At 41.9% G+C, this 23,202-nt stretch overlaps 1 protein-coding gene across 2 annotated transcripts in view; it reads left to right on the top strand.

The window, feature by feature from the left end:
• Positions 1-22,735, top strand: part of LOC133562234 (RNA-binding motif, single-stranded-interacting protein 3-like) — a 489,591-nt gene extending 466,856 nt beyond the window's left edge. For both annotated transcript variants that reach the window (XM_061916235.1, XM_061916236.1), the window contains exons 11-14: positions 7,956-8,072; positions 11,954-12,040; positions 12,231-12,355; positions 17,374-22,735. In XM_061916235.1, the coding sequence (XP_061772219.1) occupies positions 7,956-8,072; positions 11,954-12,040; positions 12,231-12,355; positions 17,374-17,377 (333 nt within the window). In that variant the 3' untranslated portion in view covers positions 17,378-22,735. The remainder of the gene's footprint in view (positions 1-7,955; positions 8,073-11,953; positions 12,041-12,230; positions 12,356-17,373) is intronic.
• Positions 22,736-23,202: the final 467 nt, after the last annotated feature.

The following is a 23,202-nucleotide window of genomic DNA, read 5'->3' as shown; positions in this document are numbered from 1 at the left end:
GTGGATTAATTATTCTTTACAATAAAAAAAATAAATTTACGTGAACATTGATTTAAATTGTCAGGAAAGAAGAGGAAGGAATTTAAAAGGTAAAAAGCTATATGTGTTTAAAAATCCTAAAATCATTTTTAAGGTTTGTATTTTTTCTCCAAAATTGTCTTTCTGAAAGTTATGAGAAGCAAAGTAAAAAAAAAAAAAATTATTTAAAAAAGTGAAGACCAAGTGTTTAAAATATTTTCTTGGATTTTCAAATTTTATTTGAGTTTTGTCTCTCTTAGAATTAAAAATGTCGAGCAAAGCAAGATCAGCTTGCTAGTAAATAAATACAATTTAAAAAAATAGAGGCAGCTCACTGGTAAGTGCTGCTATTTGAGCTATTTTTAGAACAGGCCAGCGGGCGACTCATCTGGTCCTTAGGGGCTACCTGGTGCCCGCTGGCACCGAGTTGGGGACACCTGCCTTATAGTATTGGCCCTTAAGCATAAAGTTATTATGATAATAAATACATAATTATTCGAACAGGATGTTAAAAAGTGCATGCGATAAAAACAGCATTATGAAAAAGGGCAGTGCACATACTGTATTTCTCCTGACATACCTCCCCAAAAAATTCCGTCTATGATCATATTACATCAGAGCATGCTTACATGCCATCCACTTTAAACAGCAGAGTGCATTGAGAAGTGCTTTGCAGCCTTTTCCCGGATTACTTGAACTCACCCATCTGGCTCTTAATTAGTAAGAGGATTTATTTGTGCGTAATTGCTCATATATCCCCCTGCCGGAAATGAATGCTTTGCCTAGCCATGCATGACAAGTGAGGCAAGGACGATGGCTTAATAGGGGAAGACAGTAACTAGACTTCCAAAGAAATTAGATCTTTAGGAGGTTAAGAAATCCGCCGACACCAGTATGAATAGTGACAAATATTGTGTCGGTGTAGAAACGCCCTGCATTCATCCATTCATTCATTCATGCATGGGGGGAAATATGCTGGGTCCCTTAAACCTATGTATGTATGGCAGTCTTTTGCATTTTGGTATAAAAAACACAAAGGTGTCACATCCGGCATTAATAATGTTTTTGATTCTTAACAAGTGGATATCTAGGCTGCAAAGATGACAGTGTAAGGAGAGGACGACTAAACTTTGAGGCAGATGGAGTTCAAAGTTGAGAATGAGCGACGATGTCCTCGGGGAAAACACAACTGTCTCTATTGCACATTCAAATTATGTCTTCCTCTTGAAAACAATAAACTGTGCAGAGTCCCACCAGTATTCACACACCAACAGTGCGCTAATGTGCAGAGTACACGCCTTTAACACTTGTACGGATAAATCACAGCACACAATTAGCTGTTGTGCTTTATGTTGTCGTTGTTGTTTTACGATTTATGCTGCGGTCTCGCTTCTCTGGAGCCTGCTGGGTGCAAAAATGAAACCAGAAGAGAAAGAGAGAGAGTGAAGGAGAATAATAAATCATCAAATGAGGCAATGTGTTACAATGATGGATAAAAAGCTTGGGTATTATCTGGATTCTGGCTGCTAAACCTCAACTGCATTTGCTAAAACACCTGTGCACTAGAATGTGGGAAGATCTACGAAGGCAGCTTTGTGTGTGTGTGTGTGTGTGTGTGTGTGTGTGTGTGTGTGTGTGTGTGTGTGTGTGTGTGTGTGTGTGTGTGTGCGCGCGCGTGCGTGCGTGCGTGTGTTTGTGTAATATACAATATATATACAATATATAATATGTATCCTTGTTTTATTGATATAGATACATATTTTTTTAGAAAATAGATCAAATAAAACTCCCCTGAAGAGCAGGGAAACCTGCAAAACTGGCTTGTAGGGATTAAATAACCTCTGTGTTTTTCCTGACCTAACGTGAATGTGTGTGTGTGTGTGTGTGTGTGTGTGTGTGTGTGTGTGTGTGTGTGTGTGTGTGTGTGTGTGTGTGTGTGTGTGTGTGTGTGTGTGTGTGTGTGTGTGTGTGTGTGTGTGTGTGTGTGTGTAATACACTATATATACAATACATAATATGTATCATTGTTTTATGTATATATATATATATATATATATATATATATATATATATATATATATATATATATATATATATATATATATATATATATATATATATATATATATATATATATATATATATATATATATATATATATATATATATGTGTGTGTATATATACATATTTATTAGAAAATAAATGAAATAAAAATCCTCTGAAGAGCAGGGAAACCTGCAAAACAGGCCTGTAGGGATCAAATTACCTTTGTGTTTTTCCTGACCTAAGTGTGTGTGTGTGTGTGTGTGTGTGTGTGTGTGTGTGTGTGTATGTGTGTGTGTGTGTGTGTGTGTGTGTGTGTGTGTGTGTGTGTGTGTGTGTGTGTGTGTGTGTGTGTGTGTGTGTGTACGTACAAATGATGCTCCTCTCCAGTTATGAGGCCAGTTGATGGAGCTCTTCTTATAAGCAGCTTGCTGTGTTCTTCAAACAGTTCTCAATGTGAGGACAGCTGTCAGTAGGTAGAGCACTTTCAGTTGCTAAAAAAAAATCCACTCGTGATGGATTGGATGTGCTTTCAACAGCAAAAATCTTCATGTCACATTACCTTTTTAAGTGTATGTTGTTGCGAGTGTTTTGTGGTCCAGGTCTAAACTCTAGCATTCACTGTAAAGAGCCGTATTTAAAGGGGAACATTATCACAATTTCAGAAGGGTTAAAACCAATAAAAAGCAGTTCCCAGTGGCTTTTTTTATTTATTTTTTTATTTTACCCATCCCGGAATATCCCTAAAAAAGCTTTAAAGTGCTTGATTTAAGCTATCTGTGAAACCATCGTCAATTTTCCTGTGACGTCATCCAGTGATGCCAATACGGATAGCACAGCAAGATATAGCGACATTAGCTTGGATTCAGACCCGAATTTCAGCGGCTTAAGCGATTCAACAGATCACGCATGTATTGAAACGGATGGTTGGAGTATGGAGGCATATAGCGAAAACGAAATTGAAGAAGAAACAGAAGCTATTGAGCGAATAGCTATTGACGCTATTTGACCATGTCTGCCTTAGCATCGCCGGTAAAATGTGCAGACCAATGATGGGAAGTTTCGCATCTTGTGACAGTGGATTAACTTAAATCCATCGATTGGTAAGTGTTTGTTTGGCATTAAATGTGGGTGGAGGGAAACACTGGATGTAAATATAGTTTCAAATGTACATACAGCTAGCCTAAATAGCATGTTAGCATCGATTAGCTGGCAGTCATGCCACGACCAAATATGTCTGATTAACACATAAGTCAACAACATCAACAAAACTCACCTTTGTGATTTAGTTGACTTTATCGTTGGAAATGCATCTGCAGGTTATCCATACATCTCTGTGCCATGTCTGCCTTAGCACCGCCGGTAAAATGTGCAAACACTCCGGCACATTCAACTGGGGTCTGGCGGCAGATTTCTTTGACTTTATCGTTGGAAATGCATCTGCTTTGAGTGTCGCAGGATATCCACACAATCTTGCCACCTCTGTAATAGCATAGCTTTCGTCGGTAAAGTGTGCGGAACAAACGACTGACCATTTCGTCGGCTTTCCCCACACCCTCGTATTTTGAACAAATTTCGCCCAATTTCTTGCCACTTTCGCATCTTTGGGCCAGTGGTGCAACTTGAATCCCTCCCTGTTAGTGTTGTTACACCCTCCGACAACACACCGACGAGGCATGATGTCTCCAAAGTTCTAGAAAATAGTCCAAAAAACGGAAATTAACAGAGCTGAGATGCGGTGTTTGTAATGTGTTTGAGAAAATGGCGGCTTTATTACCTAGGTGACGTCACGTTCTGACGTCATCGCTCCGAGAGCGATAAATAGAAAGGCGTTTAATTTTCCAAAATTCACCCATTTAGAGTTCGGAAATCGGTTAAAAAAATATATGGTCTTTTATTCTGCAACATCAAGGTATATATTGACGCTACATAGGTCTGGTGATAATGGTTCCCTTTAAACCATAGGGAATAATTGTAAGAGTAGTGTAGGGTTGTACGGTATACCGGTATTGGTATAGTGCCACGACACTAGTGAGTCATATTCGGTACTATACTGTCTCTGTAAAGTACCGGTTCGCCACCCGCCCCAAACCCTTCTTACCCTTTCTTACAAGTATCATCCCTGCAGGACGAGGAATACCTAAACATGTCAAAATGTAAATAAACGCCTTTGGTGGATCTACACCTGACATCCACTGTAATGACACCAAGTACAGGAGCATATCTAGTCGATACTACTGTGATTACGTTGATATTTTTGGCATCACAACATCTTAGTTTGTTTTTTAAATGTATGTTATGTTTATAAAGTCAGGAAATATGTCACTGGACACATGAGGACTTTTGATATGATTAATGTATATTCCTGTAACTACTTAGTTACTTATTTACTGCCAGTGTACACTGTGGACAAGTCGACACCTCATCACAGTTTAACCCGTACATAATCACAACATAAACGGCACCGTACAGCTGCATTTCAATAAGAGAGGTGAAACAAAAGTATTGAACAGAAGAAAAAAAATGTATAAATAAATAATGTGACAAGGTTGGACAAGCAGAAATGCACAAAGCCATCCATGTTTGTTTACAGCGACAGTCACTGCTTCTTCAGCACCTGCAGTGAGCAAACATGTCCAAAAGATGACGCCATAGCACAAACAATAACACACCTTTCTCTTTATGTTAGGTTATGCGCATGTCAAAGTATTCCGATTTAAGTTGTGATGCATGAAAATACACGGCAAAAACTGAAATCCAAGTAAGATTAAATATCTCAAATTAGGCTTATTTTCTTTCTGATAAGATAATTCTTCTCACAAAGCAGATCTTATGTTAGTTTTTAAATGTTTTGGTCCTAAATTATCTCAGTAAGATATTAAAGCTTGCTGCTGAGATTTTATGACCTACATTGAGTAAAACATGATTGAAACTAGAATATCAACTGTTGCAAATCTGTGTCATCAACACTCATAAGTATAAAACTACTTTTTTAAAGAAATACATTTATATTTCAAGCATGAAATAAAAAATCATGACTTTGACACAATTGTGTTTCATAATTAAAACAGATGACAGCCAAATGGACTTTGTACTCTTATAGTAGTACAGTTAACACATTACAGTAAAGTGACAGTTAATATTTAAAAATTTGACATTTCAAACAATTTTGAACATAATTTTTTAATGCACATTCAGATAAATGACAATAAAAAAATTGTATACATATATATATATATATATATATATATATAGATATATATATATATATATATATACATATATATATATATATATATATACATGTGTATATATATATATATATATATGTGTGTGTGTATATATTATATATATATATATATATATATATATATATATATATAATATAATTCCTTGCGCACTAATAGACTGAAAGAACACGCACTTGGCGTGAGGATGTCATGTTATCGATGGGAAAATGACTTTTTAGACAATATGATTTGCCTGAGCGGCTAGTAGACCCCGAGAGTAACAAGCGGTTGCCTTGTTGCTTTTCCATTAAGAAAAATAAACTAGTTTTTAGTATGAGTTTGCTGGTTTCAAGAAATGTAATGTCAAGCGCATGGCATTATGTCAAGATAATGGCACCAGCATTTACTTAATTTAAGAATATTTTTCAACATATTGAGAAAAAAGGTCAAATATTTGTTTTTTCTATCAAGAAAAGTGCACTTCTTATTAGTTACAATTGACTTATTTTAAGGTATTTTGGGATTCATGGACAGGAGGTAGGAAATGGATCGATGGATGGATTGAGGTTAGTTAATTTTACTTGGTTTGGAAAGTTTTGACAATCCAAATGTTTTAGTTATATTGGCAGATAGTTTTGCTTAGTTCAAGTCAAATACCCCAAATTGTTATTTATTTTTTCCGTGTTTTTGAACTCTGACTTTACGCAGTGTACATGTCATAATCAAATCATTTTTTGGGGGTCCATGTACACAGTAAACTTCTAATCTGAATGATGATCAGAATAAATACATTTTGATTTGTATGTATCACTCAGTGTGCATTAGTTGTGCTAAGTCCATAAGTGTACTTCTGTAGCTATTTTCCCATATTTCTGCACAAAAACTCAGATATGGTAACACTGGCGAGTTGTAGAAAATATGGAGTGATTTTTAGTCCGGAACATATTTTGCGGTATTCATTATTGACTTATTTCTTGACAAATTATGTTATATATTTTTCTATGAGAACTCTAGTAAATGTTATTATCTATTACTACACCCAAAAGGTGGTTTATTTTATTGTTTTAATGTCTACACCATCTATTTGAATTTGTGTTTGACTTTCTCTTCTACTTTTACCAAATTGCATTTTAGTTTTTACTGAGATTCAAAGAGTCTGTTTTTGTCAAAACATCTCTTAAGTTTATAATTTTTTCTGTTATTTGTTTTAGCTTCTGTGTGTTTTCTGTGTCATGTGTTGCACAAGACATTGTAGTCGGTGGCTCTGCAGTATTGAACGGTGAACCTTCACTTCCCATAGTTGTCTTTAATTCCAGGTTGTAGGGAAAGCGATGTTGAAGCTTTTTACAATTCTTGTGGGTGGAGCAGCCCCATTGCTGCACAAAAGGGCAAATTTACACTTTGAATAACTAACAAGGCAGCACCACACACTGCCTTTTGACCAATCAGTGAGGAGATCGCATGAAACTGAGTTGGCCATACTCTCTTTATAAATGACTCCGCCACTAGCGGTATGCCAAATAATCACTTGATTAATGCACAGCGTTTTATTTTCCTATATTCAAACAACGTTACTGTTTAAACTGTGTGTAATTTTACAGAAGTCAAAAATAATAAATATATATAATTTTGTTTTTTAAAAGCCTTGTTTTTTAATACTTAGGTCTATTACCCTACAGCATTTTAATTTAGAATTTCATTGCATTAGCTCATTGTAGTGCAGGATAAACGAGCAATAAGGTGCAAATATGAAGAAATAAATGACTGCACGGATAAATATATTGCACTTTTGCATATGCACCCACGTTTATGGATGTATGTTATATTGTCTTTATATTCCAGCGAGTTAATCTGTTTTTGGGGGGGTTGGTCATTATGGTGGTACTTGGTGTGCCAAGTTTTTGATGAAAAATATTTGAGGACCACTGTAGTAGCGTACAGTGACTGTTCCCTACGTGTCAGTAACGTACTGGATGTGCTTTATCACTATATATATAGTCAATCTCCCCAAATTTCTATACGGTATGTGTCATCACAAACTTTGTAAAACTTGCCGTTGAAAATGACTGCCGTCATGGCTGTCTCAACACAGACCTATCTGCTGAAAACGGCACCTTTAAAGCAAAAGCTCTGGAGGAAATTTTACTGTTAATTCAAAGGGCTGACGACACATCTCTTTATGCATTAATCAATGAGAAGTTAGGCAATAATCCATAGTTCTTCCAAGAATACTAAGGTTAGTAAGACTCTTTGGACAATTGTTTTGATTATAACATTGTGGGAACAGTGTGGGGAAGACCATTGTGTGATACAACATGTCTCTGGCACAGTGCACATCCAAAGGCATACTTGGATGAGTTTGGTGTGGAGGAACGAGACAATCAAACACCTTTAGTGTGAGCTGCAAGAGACACAGGTTCAACATCAGTGATCTCACAATTGTCGCTCATACACTCTCGCAAGGTCGTGTGGCAATTATTCCTGGAAGAATAGACGGTAAAATAGCTGCAAACAGGGATTAAGATAATTTACCAGTATTGTTTAGAATTAGTTTTTAAATCAACTTTTATGAGCAAGGATTTTCCAATAATTGCATGCATGTTGACCTTTCACCTCCATGTGTGGTCATTCAGATGGGGATGTGCTCTTGTTCTCTGCCACAGGGTGCTGTGATTGCCCCGTCTGCAGCTATAGAGCCCAGCTTGTCACTTCATCCCTCTGGTGTCATGGCGCCTCTCACCCAACAGATGAACCACCTGTCCTTGGGCGCTACAGGCACTGTGAGTCTCCTCAAGTTTGCTTCCTTCGCCAGATTCTATATGCACTTGTGCGTGTTTGTGGGGTTTTTAATATCAGAATCAGAAATACTTTATAAATTCCCGAAGGTAAATTAAGATGTTTAGCAAAATCCCATTCAAGAGCAGACAAACATTACAGGGTGACAGAACAGGATCGCTGACGGCGACCCATACAAAAAAGGTGGGGTAAACAAGTAAACGCTGGGGATGTGTTCTTAATTAATTAATTAATAAAAGGGACAAGAGTTAGAAAATGGATGGATAATAATATTAAATTAATCATAATAGTAATAATAAATAAAATACAAATTTGGGGACGACGTGGAGAGTGGCCATGCCAACAATCTGAAGGTTACTGGTTCAACCCCCACCCTCTACCATCCTAGTCACGTCCATTGTGTCCTTGAGCAAGACATTTCACCCTTGCTCCTGATGGGTCCTGGTTAGCGCCTTGCATGGCAGCTCCCGCCATCAGTGTGTGAATGTGTGTTTGATTGATTGATACTTTTATTAGTAGATTGCACAGTTCTGTACATATTCCGTACAATTGACCACTAAATGGTAACACCCGAATAAGTTTTTCAACTTGTTTAAGTCGTGGTCCACGTTAATCAATTCATGGTGTGTGAATGTGTGTGTGAATGGGTGAATGTGGAAATAGTGTCAAAGCGCTTTGAGTTCCTTAAAAAAAGGTAGAAAAGTGCTATTCAAGTACAACCAATTTACCATTTACCATATATAATAAATACAATTATTAATATCATCCAATGTGATCTTTCTATACCAGAACTGATACCACAGTGCATGTTGTCTGTGTAAATACAGTTAGACAAGATGACATCTTACTGTGTTGTCCTGATATTTTTGTGGGTCATTAAGAGAGGTTGGAATATTTGGAGACCTCATGATCCGATTCTTATTCTTGGGCTGACAATTCGAATCCGAATTGATTTTGGAATAAAACAGATTCTCGCAATGTATTATTTGATATAGTAGTACAGGGGTGTCCACACTTTTTCTGCAGGCGAGCTACTTTTCAATTGACCAACTCGAGGGGATCTACCTCATTTATATATATCATTTATATTTATTTATTTATGAAAGAGACATTTTTGTAAACAAGTTAAATATGTTTAATGATAATACAAGCATGTGTAACACATATAGATGTCTTTCTTTCACGAAGACAAGAATATAAGTTGGTGTATTACCTGATTCTGATGACTTGCATTGATTGGAATCAGACAGTAATGATGATAACGTCCACATTTTCAAATGGAGGAGAAAAAAAGTTATCCTTTCTGTACAATACCACATGAAAGTGGTTGGTTTTTGGCATCTAATTCATCCAGCTTCCATACACTTTACAAGAAAAACATTGGCGGCAAATTCCGTAGCTTGCTTGATTGACATTCACGGCACCCGAGGGTCTTGTGAGATGACGCTGGCTGCTGCCAGTTCATTATTATGAAAAAATGACAGAGAGGAAGGCGAGAAACACTTTTTATTTCAACAGGCTTTCTTGCCGTCCCTTCCGTCAAAACTCTAAAGGCCGACTGCACATTTCCTATCTTCACAATAAAAGCCCTGCTTCATGCTGCCTGTGCTAACAAAATAAGAGTCTCGGAAAGCTGGCGTGCACAAGTGATGTGCACGCCAGCTTTCTGAGGGATCGCTTGTGCACGCCAGTTTTCCGAGACTCTGTATTTAGTTAGCGCAGGCAGCATGAAGCAGGGCTTTTATTGTGAAGATAGGAAATGTGCAGTCGGCCTTTAGAGTTTTGACGGAAGGTACGGCGCGAGAGTCTGTTGAAATAAAAAGTGTTTCTTGCCTTCCTCTCGGTCATTTTTAATAATAATGATCTTGCAGCAGCCAGCGTCATCTCACAAGACCCTCCGGTACCGTGAATGTCATTTAAGTGACGTCTTGGTGAAGATTGATGATCACTAATTTTTAGGTCTATTTTTTTTAAAAGCCTGGTTGGAGGTCGACTGACACACCCCCCGCAGTCGACTGGTAGCTCGCGATCGACGTAATGGGCACCCCTGTAGTAGTATAACAAAACCTTTTCAAACGTGTTACCTTTGACAGCCCCCGTAATAATAATGCTTGAAAATGACATAGTTGGCGTGTTAGACATTATTTTGCTGTATTGAGTTTTATTTTAATGATACTAGCTTATAGGGTTGTACGGTATACCGGTATTCGTAAAGTACCGCGATCCTAATGAATAGTATACGGTACTATACCGCCTCTGAAAAGTACCGGTCTGCCATCATTGTCACGTCGTGTCTTTGCTGGTTTACGAGCAGACGAGCATGTTCGGCAGCGCACAATCACGGAGTACTTACAAAAAGACACAGTGTGTAGACAGAAGAGGGAGAATGGACGCATTTTGGCTTAAAAATAAACGATAAAGGTGAAGTTATGACACTGAAACGCCCTCAGGAAGAGGTGCTTTAAGACATGGCTAGCTAGCTAGCGTCTAAAGTCCAGGCCCAGTCGGCAGTGTTGTAGTTACTTCTAAATCACTAATCCTCGCCTCCATGTCGACTAATACAGTAAGTTTCTTACAAGTACCATTCTTGCAGGACGAGGAAAAGCTAAACATGTTTCACTTCACACCATAGCCCACCGGCGTCACAATGTAAACAAACGCCATTGGTGGATCTACACCTAACATCCACTGTTTATTATACCAAGTACAGTATTGTATCTCGTCGATAATACTATGATTACGTCAATATTTTTTGGCATCACAACCTATTCTTTTTTTTTAAAGTATGTTATGCTTATAAACTCAGGAAATATGTCCCTGGACACATGAGGACTTTGAATATGACCAATGTATGATCCTGTAACGACTTGGAATCGGATTGATACCCATATTTGTGGTATCATCCAAAACTAATATAAAGTATCAAACAACAGAATAATAACTTATTATAAAATTTCAACATAAGTGTAGACAGAACATCTTAAAAGAGAAAGTAAGCAGATAGTAACAGTAAAGTTGTGACGATTGGGTCGCATCGTGATGCGGGTTCGTTCTCTCTAGGTGCAGTCTGGCTCGGACACAGCGTGGAGGTAAGAAACAATGATTTATTTCAATATATAAATCAGACTAAGAAAAAGAAACACTTGCACAATGCACAAAAGGCAAACCAGAAGAGCTAACATGTGAGCTAGAGGAATAACAAAACTACTTAGTGTGGAAACTAGCTGGTACCGAACAGGAATCCAGGATCGGGAATCAAAGTCGTCACTTTTGTGCGAACACAAACTAGGAAGCAAGAAAGAATGAACAAAGAAGGCAGGCTTAAATCAAGGTGGTAATCACGAGGCAGGTGCGAGTCAAAACCAAAAGGCAAGTGAAACTAATGCGTAACTATGGTGACCGAATAAACAAGGAGGTACAACCAGGAACTAAAGAAGTCAAACACTAACCGAACATAATACTAAAAGACTCAAAACCTAAAACATAATATGATCCGGGCAGCAGATCATAACAAAATGAACAAGTAGATTAATAATTTAGTTTGTACCACTTGTCCTTAATAATTTTGACAGAATAATAGAATGGAACATGTCACAATATGTTATTGCATACATCAGCAGCTAAATCAGGAGCCTTTGTTTGTATGTTCACTATTTTATTTCAGGACAAACTTGCAATAATAAACATACGTGTAATGTGCCCTAGGTTTATTTGTTAAAATAAAGCCAATAATGCATTTTTTGTGGTCCCCTTTATTTACAAAAGCACCGAAAAGTATCTAAATAATTTTGGTACTACTACCAAAATATTGGTATTGGGACAACACTAGTTAACGATAATCTCTTTAATTTTCCCCTGTCTGCAGTACATGCCTGCTGCAGCAGCTGCTCCTATGCAAGGAACCTACATTCCCCAGTACACTGCAGTGCCTGCTTCTGCCATCACAGTGGAAGTAAGGACACACACTGAGCGCCATGGGATTCATAATCTAGTATGCGCATGTACTGTAGGCCAATAGGAGCTCTAACCAAGAATGTATACTGGAATTTCCAAAGCCAGTGGATGTTGTTTCAGCGCATTATTATCAGTCTGTGTTGATTAATAGTAATTCTACAATTTTTTTGTTTGTGTCGTTGTATCAGGGTGTGGTGACAGACTCTTCTCCACAGACAGCTGCCCCTTCCTTGCAGGACACCAGTGGGCAGCAGTCTTTATCAGTGGAAAACACAGGGGAGCATGGCACTGCCTACTCTTACCAGCAGACGAAGTGGGTGATGTTAAAGACTGCGTATTGAATTCCATGTTTAAGGCCAATACAATGATGTTGTATTAATATACAGTCGGTTAATTTACATGCAAAACAGTTGCAGTATCATTAACACTAAAACCCGGGCGTAAAGAGGATGGATGCACATATTTGATGCTTTAAGTTCTAGTTGTGCATATATTAAGTATATTAGATACGCTGTAAATTGGATAATGTTAGAGTCATAGGAGCAAACTGGCAGGAGCAATTTAAATACATGAGAAGGCTAAGTATTTTTATAATGATTATTTACAGTGAACACTGTGCCAGTGTTCTGCATTGCATTTTCACGATGCATAATAGCAAAATAATTTTTACTCTGAGCCATAAAGCTAATTAATATGTGTCTGGGTTTTTCCATGTTGACATTTAATGATGCAATCTATATAGCTGCTCCATCCTTGCCTGGATTGTAGTCCCAACTCATTTCTTATCCTTGTTTCCTATTAAAGAGATGTAAATAAGCACTTTAATGAAGCAGTGGGATCGCAGTCCATGTGGCCATTTTATTCAGGAGAATACAGTTGGAACCAGACATGTGAGAAATTCTGGTTGAATTGAGAATGTCTCCCAGCTACCTAATCCATTCATCCATCCATCCATCCATCCATTGTCTACCGCTTACTCACGTTGGGGTCGCGGGGGGCGCTGGTGCCTATCCTAGCTAGAATCGGGCGGAAGGCGGGCACACCCTGGACAAGTCGCCACCTCATGGCAGGGCCAACACAGATAGACAGACAACATTCAGACTCACATTCACCCACTAGGGCCAATTTAGTGTTGCCAATCAACCTATCCTTAGGTGCATGTCTTTGCATTCACGGGGATGACATGCAAACTCCACACAGAAAGATCAGGATTGAACCCTGACTACTCAGGACCTTCGTATTGTGAGGCAGACGCACTAACCCCTCTGCCACCGTGAAGCCCCTAATCCATTCAATAAATTGGAATTGAATTTGAATTGAGGTTGCAAACAGGATCTAGAATTGCAATTTAATTTCCAATGGAAGGAAGTATAATTGAAATTGCAGTTGATCATTTTGGTGAACAGGCGTCCCTCGTTTACCACGGCCAATTGGTAGAAGGCCTGACTACGGTAAATACATTTGCGCAAAGTAAGATTATTGGTAAAGATTTTCATATAGCATAAACAACTTTTTTAGATTATATTATATTAGAGCCCTTAAACTAAAATAAATAACACCCATATTGTCACTTTTACACTTGTTTGGCCCATATATACTAGACTTGAGTGCTCACCTGTAGATCAGAGGATCCTCCAAGCGTCACTGCTAAATCATGGTCACGACTTAGAATTACTTCCTCACATCCTGGGTAATTCCTCTAAATTAGAGCTGATAATGTCAAAGAGGAAGTGAATGAACAAGAGTTCACCTTAGCGGACAGCTGCCGATAGCTGGTCACATTAAGTGTCGCGCCCGCCCTTGAGTCAAATCGAGTCCTGGTTCTTTTCGCATCTCATCTTTTGACATCCTTCTCACCAAAGGCTCACCAATGTGGTGTTGTGTTATTGACAGTGTTCAGAAAATGACGTTTAAGACGTAATCAATTAGAGTTACTCGTTACTTTACCAAAAAAGTAATGGAAATACTCTTATATTAAGTACTCTTTTACTCTTTTATACTATTTTATTATTATCAATTACCTGGGAAAGTAATTCATGCATTACTTAAAACAAAAACAAATTCAAATATCCGGCATATGCAGTTGAGTGACGTTTCATGAGAGCTGTGTGTGTACGTGTGTGCGTGTACCTTAAAATTAAAAACGGTGCTGCCTGTTGCCAAGTAACTTGTGATGTCAGCAAGAGCAAGCTCAGAACAGCATTTAAACTCAGCTGTGTTTGTTTGCTGAGCTGGGGGAACTAAATATTTTTTGAAACATTTTTAAAAGCAATAGGGTTTGGTTTACCAAAAACCCTCACATACCTTAACACAACAAACACAAGCCCTTCTTAATATTGTGTTTAATTGTACTGCTAGTGTTGTGGTACATCCTGCAGGGCGAGAGAAAAGAGAACTATTGTCCACAACAGTTTCGGTATTCCAAATATGTGAGTTGAACAGCCCTGAATTTGGATTGAATTGCAGAGTCTTGCCAGTCAGCATCGGAACACAGCTATCACATTACCATCCATCCACCCATTTCTACCGCTTATTCCCTTTTTGGGGTCGCGGGGGGCGCTGGCGCCTATCTCAGCTACAATCGGGCGGAAGGCGGGGTACACCCTGGACAAGTCGCCACCTCATCGCAGAGCCAACACAGATAGACAGACAACATTCACAGTCACATTCACACACTAGGGCCAATTTAGTGTTGGCAATCAACCTATCCCCAGGTGCATGTCTTTGGAAGTGGGAGGAAGCCAGAGTACCCGGAGGGAACCCACGCATTCACGGGGAGAACATGCAAACTCCACACAGAAAGATCCCGAGCCTGGATTTGAACCCAGGACTGCAGGACCTTCGTATTGTGAGGGAGACGCACTAACCCCTCTGCCACCGTGAAGCCGCTATCACATTACCTCAACCATTTTTTGTCATTCTCCCCTAAATAGATCGGGGATGAAATAGCGTTTCCTTGGGTTAATGGCACATATACCTTTTGAGTTAGCGGTGCAAACCCTGGAATATAACTGTTGCAATAAAAAAGTGATTCAATCATACGATCGTCCAAATTCCCAAGGCTGTGATTGTAGGAATGTGTATTAGCCAATTTTGAGTGACTGAAGCTGCAGTTGTTTGTTATGACTACTTAAAACGGTGACCTTGACTTCAAGCATGTATCAACATGCAAGCTTTGTGTGGTAAGTGAGGTAACACCATGTATTTCTGATAAAGCTCCATAATTACAGTGGATTAAAGAGATGTTGGTATAGTGTCAGGGGTGGTGTTATTCATTCCAAGGAATGTGGCACTGTGGTGCGGAAAAAGAAAGCTTTAAAAATTACCTGGACTTCATCTTCTGTGAGGCAAGTGTCTTTTAATGACACCTTGCAGCCACTCAGTCATGAACTGTGGCAGCTGAAGGCTTCACATCGTAAATTGTTTTCACAAGACCTTGGCTAAACCTGCGAGGCGTCTCGACACACAAGAAAACAACTCTCACAAATCCATCTTGTCAAGTTATGAGCTGAATAAATTGTCAAACCAATCAGCATAATTTGAGAAAATAGAGGCTACCCTTAAATGGCAACAGATTTATTGGGTTTTTGGGCTGGAAATAGTTAGTATCTTCAAATTTAAATCAATCTAATAACTAAAATACCGTGGTACTTCAACCTTTGAGTGATTTGAGATACGAGCTGTCTCGGCTTTTTGTTATGCTTGAGGTTGCAAGGATAATTTGAGTTAGGATCATTTCCGCCGCCATTTGAAGTAGTAATGGCCGTATCAAATAAACAAACACAGCCAGAGATAGACACAATACTGCCCTCCAACTACCGTAACTGAGAACGTGAGTGCAAATGACGACACCGAACGAATCAAAAAATCACACAATTAAAAACCTGTTCTACCGTGTAGCAGACTTTAACTGCAGCACTCTCAAGCAAAATCCAGCCTCCGCGCCAAATACATCCCCACAGCGGACATTACAGGGATAAGAATTTTCCGCGGATCCGCAGAATTCCGCCGATTTTGGCGCCGCGGGTCATTTATATAATATAATTAGGCACCAGATTGGCTCGCTCTATTATCAGCTGACGACATCAACCAATGACATTGCACGCGTCGCAAAGACCACTTTGAAAGCAGGGCGTTACAAAAATCTGTATGACTTTTAAGAATAGCGAGCATTAGTCTGATCGCCAAGATAAATTCTGTAAAAGGCCACCTACCCAGTGGCCTAGTGGTTAGAGTGTCAGCCCTGGGATCGGTAGGTTGTGAGTTCAAACCCCGGCCGTGTCATATCAAAGACTGCCTACTGCTCCCCTCACTTCCCAGGAGGTGATCAAGGGAATGGGTCAAATGAAGAGGACACATTTCACCACTCCTTATGTGTGTGTGGCAATCATTGGTACTTTAACTTAAAATACTTTCTTACCTGTTGTATTAATTTTCAAACAGTATCTAATAGTTTGTGTTTATTTTTAAAAGCTTGTTACATGTGAAAAGTGTGCTGCTTTAAGGGGATAAGCACGGATTAAATTGATAAAATGTTTTTTTGAATTGGTGGAGCTGATTTGAGATACGAGTGTTTTGAGTTACAAGCTCGGTCCTGGTATGAATTGTGCTCATAAGTTGAGGTACCGCTGTAGTCAAATGAAAATTATTTTAAGGAACTACACAGGTAGTCTCTCTTTCCATTCAAAAAAATCTCTGATGAACCATGTACTGTATTGCCCAAGCAGATCCGTACTTTGACGTACTTGAAACATTTAAAGTTAGTTTGGATTATTGAGGAAACCAGAGCAACGGGAGACAACCCACACAGGCATGGGGAGAACATGCAAGCTTAATAACAAAGACCCCAAGTTGAGATTGAAACAAAGGTCCTATTTGATACTGAACCACCAAGCTGGGAGTAAAGACCGTTCTCGATGTAAAGCATTTGTTCAGTCACTCTCTTTTGTATGGTTTTTGGGGACGTAGGAGCCATTTTCCGAAGTTTCTTTTGGATCTTTACCAAACTGGTGTTTGAAATGCTGTTATGCAATAAACCATCTGGCGGTTTAAAAAGCCCAATTCCCTGGTGCTGCATTAGCTGTAATCAGCCCAACGCTCCCACTGGTGCTTTCTTTAGCTAGTGTCAACAATGGAACAATAATTCATGGACTGAATAGTTCTGTTGTTCTAAGCGCTATATCTGTGTAGTACATTGATTTCCAAACGTGTCCCCTGTTACAATGTTACAGCCTCCTAGCTGTGCTGCAGCTGGACGGTAAACAAAGATGATTCAGCTTAACTAGTTTCTTTACTTTCCTTTAAACTGAATTGTTTGTTTTTTTCCTGTAGGTAACCAGATAGGTCATGGCTGTGTTGCCTTGATGAGGACTGCACTGACAGAGACAGAAACAAACCTGGATAATGTAAGGTCACATGAACATCTCGGAAGGAGTGAATTCTCCAGATTAAAACGGAGGGGGAAAAATAACTTTGTTTTTTTAACAAAAAAAAAAAAGCCCTTGTTGAATGGAGAAAAGGACACAAGAGACCATCTGTTGAGCTTAGGACAATGATACCAAATGCAGTCTGTATCTTTTGAGATAACTTCTGCAAGTGGGACTGGGCTTCGCCTCCAAAGGAGTAAAAAAAAAAGGTGAGACAAAGACTGAAACATCAACCAACAAGCTGTACAGAAGAAAAATAACCTCTGAATGTGCAGGTAGATTTTCAGACTTTTGTATGAAAAAAAGGAATTAAAGACAAACTAAATTGTCTTCCTTTGATATTATCATTTTCATCTTTATCATTTGAGTAGTTTTCTAGGAGATCAACGTTTTCGTAACTCTTTCTTGCCTTAATTTTTCTCAAAGTGTGGGAAACGATTTTCATTGTGCTGACCTATCGAAAAAGGGAGTAAATGAGTAAGTTTGGGAGGAACCGCACGGATGAAACTGTACAGGATTGCTTTCAAAAGGTATTTGTTTGCAGATGATTGTAATGATTGGCGTGGCGCCGCTCAGCTCTTTAACGTGGGAAGGATCATTCCCACTGCTTACTGGCTGAAAACTCAGTTTGGTTTCTTCATTGTATTTATATTTTCGATTAACTTTGAAAAAAAAAAAAAATGTAAAACAGTTTCGTCTGCTTTACTTGTCTCAGTGCAAATAGAACAGCTGTAAGGAGAAACGTTTATGGCTTCTGACTCAAAAGCAGAAACAATTTTGAAATGCGCAAAAGCAATAGTTTTAGTCTTTTGTAAATCCGTAAAAGGCAGCCTGAAGGTGACATATTTTATACCAAAGATGAGGAAAATAGCTAGAAAAGATTTCTTCCTTTTGTTTTTTTCTTGATTCTTTTACCACTGAAACTGATTTTGTTGTTGCTCATGGTCTACTGTACAAGATCATATTTTGCTTTAAAAAGATGCTTTTTATTAAACGCAATGGGAAAAAAAAATATTTTACCAACTAATAAGCTGTTAAAAGTTTGTTCATTAGAAGGTTTTTATCTTATAGAATAATGATGGCAAATGTACACACACACCAAATGTGTGACGTATGCATCGGTTGAATTAAAACAGCTGGACTTTTCTAGATAGTTGAAGATCTGTCACCTTTCATCCAAAGGCTTTTTCACCCTAACATGTCCACACAACAAAATGTTTAGGTAGAAACGCTGGAGTTTTAACCTTTTATGGAGTGGGAACGTCTGATATTGTGTGGACAGGCAAACTGCTACTTTTTAATAACAATGGCATTGCCACGCTATCATGTGACCATTAAAAATGGAGGAGACAGCTGCCAACAACAACAACAATGGTAAAGAACAACGCTGTGTTTGTGTTGTACTGTAGTTGCTCAGTAGTACAACCTTATCCACATCTGTCAACTACCATACACAATTTTCTAAGTACTTCCACAATTTCAGGCTAAGGACCACAAGAAATAGACTTCCTTTATTGTCATTCAAATTTGAACTTTACAGTACAGATAAGAATTACATTTTGTTGCATTAGCTCGTTGTTGTGCAGGATAAAAGAGCAATAAGGTGCAAATATAAATAGATTTACTGTACAGATAAATATATTGCACTTTTGCATATTGTGAACGCGTCTGGAGCCGTTGGGTCGTTCTTGATTGGAGAGAGCACAGCCAGGAGGGTGCCGAGTACAGGGTTTTTATTTTTTTCCACTTCACAATCGATATTTTTCACTGTTTTGCTTTTCAGCAATTAGAAGCCTGCCGCTCCTTTCGTCCGCGTCTCTGCCTCGCGTCTGTTCCCCAACACCTTCTCATGGTCCCCCGCGCCCCTGATAAAGAGACAGGTGATTAGACGACTCGTTCCAGCTGAGAAATTTCCTCACCTGTCATCGCTTCACAGCCGGCTCCTGTGCACGCCTCGCCCGCAGGGGAAGCGTCGACCACGCCCCTCTACATGCCTTCACCGCCAGTTTAAGGCCGGGCACCCGTCCGGCCGCGACCACTCCCCCCCCGCCCCCGTATAGGGGCGAGAGAGGTAGTCGGCCACGGCCATCTGCGTACCCGGCCGGTGGACCACCCGGAAGTTGTAGGGTTGCAACGCTAGGTACCACCGGGTGATCCGTGCGTTGGCATCTTTCATGCGGTGGAGCCACTGGAGCGGCTTGTGGTCCGAGCAGAGGCTGAAGGGGCGCCCCAACAGGTAATACCGGAGGGCCCCGACCGCCCATCGGACCGCGAGGCACTCTCTCTCCACCGTACTGTATCTCGCCTCCCGGTCCGAGAGCTTCCGGCTGATGTATAGGATGGGGCGGTCGACACCCCCCACCTGCTGCGACAACACCGCCCCCCGCCCCCGCTCCGACGCATCCGCCTGCAGGCAGAAAGGGATGGAGAAGTTAGGCATGCACAGTACCGGCTCCTCGCAGAGTGCAGATTTTACCTGTTCGAACACCTGCTGGCACTGCTCCGTCCACTGGACCAGTTCTGGCGCACCCTTCCGGGTGAGGTCGGTCAGGGGGATGGTCAAGTCCACGAACCGGGGAATGAACCGGCGGTAGTACCCGGCCATGCCCAAAAACCGCCTCACCTCCTTTTTCGTCTTGGGGAGTGGGCATGCCGCGATCGCCATCGTTTTGTCAACCTGCGGTCGCACTTGCCCCCCCTCCCTAAATGGTACCCCAGATACTGTACCTCCCCCCGACCAACCGCACACTTCCCGTGGTTGGCGGTGAGCCCCGCCCGCCTCAAGGATTCAAGCACCGCCCCCACCCGCTGCAGATGTTCCTCCCAGCTGTCACCCTGGATGATGACATGATCCAGGTATGCAGCTGCGTAGGCCGCGTGGGGTCGCAGCACCCGGTCCATGAGGCCTGGAACGTCGCGGGCGCACCGAACAATCCAAATGGGAGTGTCACGAATTAGTATAAGCCTTCTGGAGTGGAGAAGGCCGTTTTTTCCCGGAACTCTGGCGATAAGGGAATCTGCCAGTAGCCCTTGGTTAAATCCAGTGTGGAAAAAAAAACGCGCAGTGCCTAGCCGATCCAGGAGCTCGTCGACCCGAGGCATTGGTCGAAACGTGACACCTCATTCACCTCGCGGTAATCCACACAGAACCGTATAGACCCATCCTTCTTCCCCACTAGAACGATGGGACTACACCATGCACTGTGGGACTCTTCTATTACTCCCAACTCTAGCATGGTTTTTAATTCTTCTCGGACCATTTTGGGCTTGTGCTCGGGAAGCCTATAGGGACGAGACCGCACCGTAATCCCCGGGCTGGTCTCAATGCGATGGCAGATGAGGTCCGTGCGGCCGGGCCGCGCGGAGAACACATCTGAAAAGCGACGCTATAATTCAGCAACCTCCGCTCTTTGAGCCAATTTGAGCTGGTCATCACAAGGAAGGGGAGGGGGAGAGGCGGAGCGCGGGACCTCCGGCCCCAGCTCCTCCTCCTCCTTCACTACCGTCACCATGGAGACAGGCTCGGCCTCCCTCCATGCCTTCAGCAGGTTCACGTGGTAAATTTGCATTTCCCCGCGCCGGACCTCGTAATCTACATCGCTAGTCTGCCGTGTGACCACAAAGGGCCCTTGCCACTTGGCCAGTAATTTAGAGCTGGAGGTTGGGAGTAGTACAAGTACTTTTTCTCCCGGTAAAAATGTTCTCAGCTGGGTTCCCGATTATACGTGCGCTGTTGTCGTTGGGCGCGGAGCAAATTTCCCCGTGATAAGTGCGCCATCTTGTGAAGTTTTGCTCGCATGTCCAACACGTATTTAATCTCATTCTTACTGCGGCTGGATCCTTCCTCCCAGCTTTCTTTAATAAAGTCCAGCACGCCACGCGGCCTTCTGCCGTAAAGTAACTCAAAGGGCGTAAAACCGAGGGAGGTCTGGGGTGCCTCCCGCATCGCAAACATCAAGGGATCCAGCCATTTGTCCCAATTAGGTTTGTCCTCGTATATGAATTCACAGATCATGGTTTTCAGTGTTGTATTTAATCTTTCCACCAGGCCATCTGTTTGTGGATGGTAAACGCTGGTCCGGATAGATTTAATTCCCAGTAATCCGTATAATTCCTTTATCGTTCGCGACATAAAGGACGTGCCCTGGTCAGTAAGGATTTCTTTCGGAATCCCTACCCGGGTGATGACCAAAAACAGTGCTTGTGCTACACTCTTTGCCGAGATGGAGCGCAGCGGCACCGCTTCGGGATATCGGGTTGCGTAATCCACTAGGACTAACACAAATCGATATCCCCGTGTGCTCGGGTAAAATGGTCCGATGAGGTCCATTCCGATTCTATCGAATGGGACCTCTATGAGCGGTAATGGCCGCAACGAGGCTTTTGGGATGGCCGCCGGGTTCACCAGCTGGCAGTCCGGGCAGGCAGCACACCATCGGCGAATGTCCGCCCGGATGCCTGGCCAATAGACCAATGACCCGATTAAGTGTTTTTTTGTACAACATGTGGCCCGCGAGGTGATTGCAATGCCCCGCCTGGAAAACCATTTCCCGCCGGGGTTTTGGCACCAACAATTGGGTGTATTCTTCGCCTGTTTGAGTGTCACGGGTCACTCGGTATAGCCTATCTCTTACAATGGAAAAGTGGGGAAATACCCGTGTTTTCCCCGGGCGCACCAGCTGACCGTCGATGTAATCCACTTGGTCCCACGCCGCGCGCAGAGTTTCATCGCGGGACTGTTCGAGGGGAAAGTCCTCCGTGGGTCTCCACTGGGGGTCCGGGGGAGCCTCCCGCAAAGCCCCCGCCGGTTCTCGCTCGGCAGCGCCGCTCGAACCCGCGTCGCCACTGAGTACTGCGCGGATACTTCCCTGTCCTACAGCCCGTGAACGCCTCCCCATACATTGTTCCATTAGTTGGCTAAACCCCGGCCAATTTGTCCCTAAAATCAGGGGGTGCGTAAGTTGCGCGCTTACGGCAACCTTTACGGTATGTTTTTGGCCCTTATGCCAGATTTCCATAGGCACAATAGGGTAAGTGTGCACATCCCCATGTATACACCTTATCCTCCCTTGTGTCGCGTGCCTCAACGCCCCGGGTCGAACCAGGTTCTGGTGGTTCATGCACTGTTTGCAGCCCGAATCCACCATAGCCCGGTGTGTACTCCCTTGTACCCTTACCGGGACGCAATACGTCTCCCCTGGATCGGGGGAGGCTGCTGGAGACCCGGCAACCCGTATCACCTGGTCCACCTGAGGCGGGACCCCAAGACCGACAGAAAGACCCACACCGGCCCCGCGCAGACGATCCGCACCGCCGGTGGCAACAGCCTCCAATGACCGGGCTGTCCGCACCCCCAACACAACTGCCCTGGTGTTCGCAGTGCAGTCTGCGGGGGAAGCCCGCTATCAGCAGCGCTGGTACCCTGAAAGAGAGGAGCAGAGACACCTTTATATCCCCTCACCCCCCCCTTATGATGATGTCCGTGTGTGTGTGCGTCTTTTCTTCTTTGTTTCGTGGTCATGTCCGAGGCTGGAACCTGCTCAAAGAACGCCGTGGGCCTTGTTGGTCGCTAACGGGGCCCCAATGAAGCTGTTGCCACCGGCGGTGCGGATCGTCTGCGCGGGGCCGGTGTGGGTCTTTCTGTCGGTCTTGGGGTCCCCTCCTCCCTCCGTGCGTCGCGATGGACCGCCAGGTGATCCTCCGCCAGGTTTACCGCTTCGGTCAGGTTTTGCGG

The sequence above is a fragment of the Nerophis ophidion genome, linkage group LG11 (assembly GCF_033978795.1).
Source record: "Nerophis ophidion isolate RoL-2023_Sa linkage group LG11, RoL_Noph_v1.0, whole genome shotgun sequence".
Taxonomy (NCBI): domain Eukaryota; kingdom Metazoa; phylum Chordata; class Actinopteri; order Syngnathiformes; family Syngnathidae; genus Nerophis; species Nerophis ophidion.
Note: the sequence above shows the minus strand (reverse complement) of the source record. Positions and strands in the feature narration are given on the sequence as shown.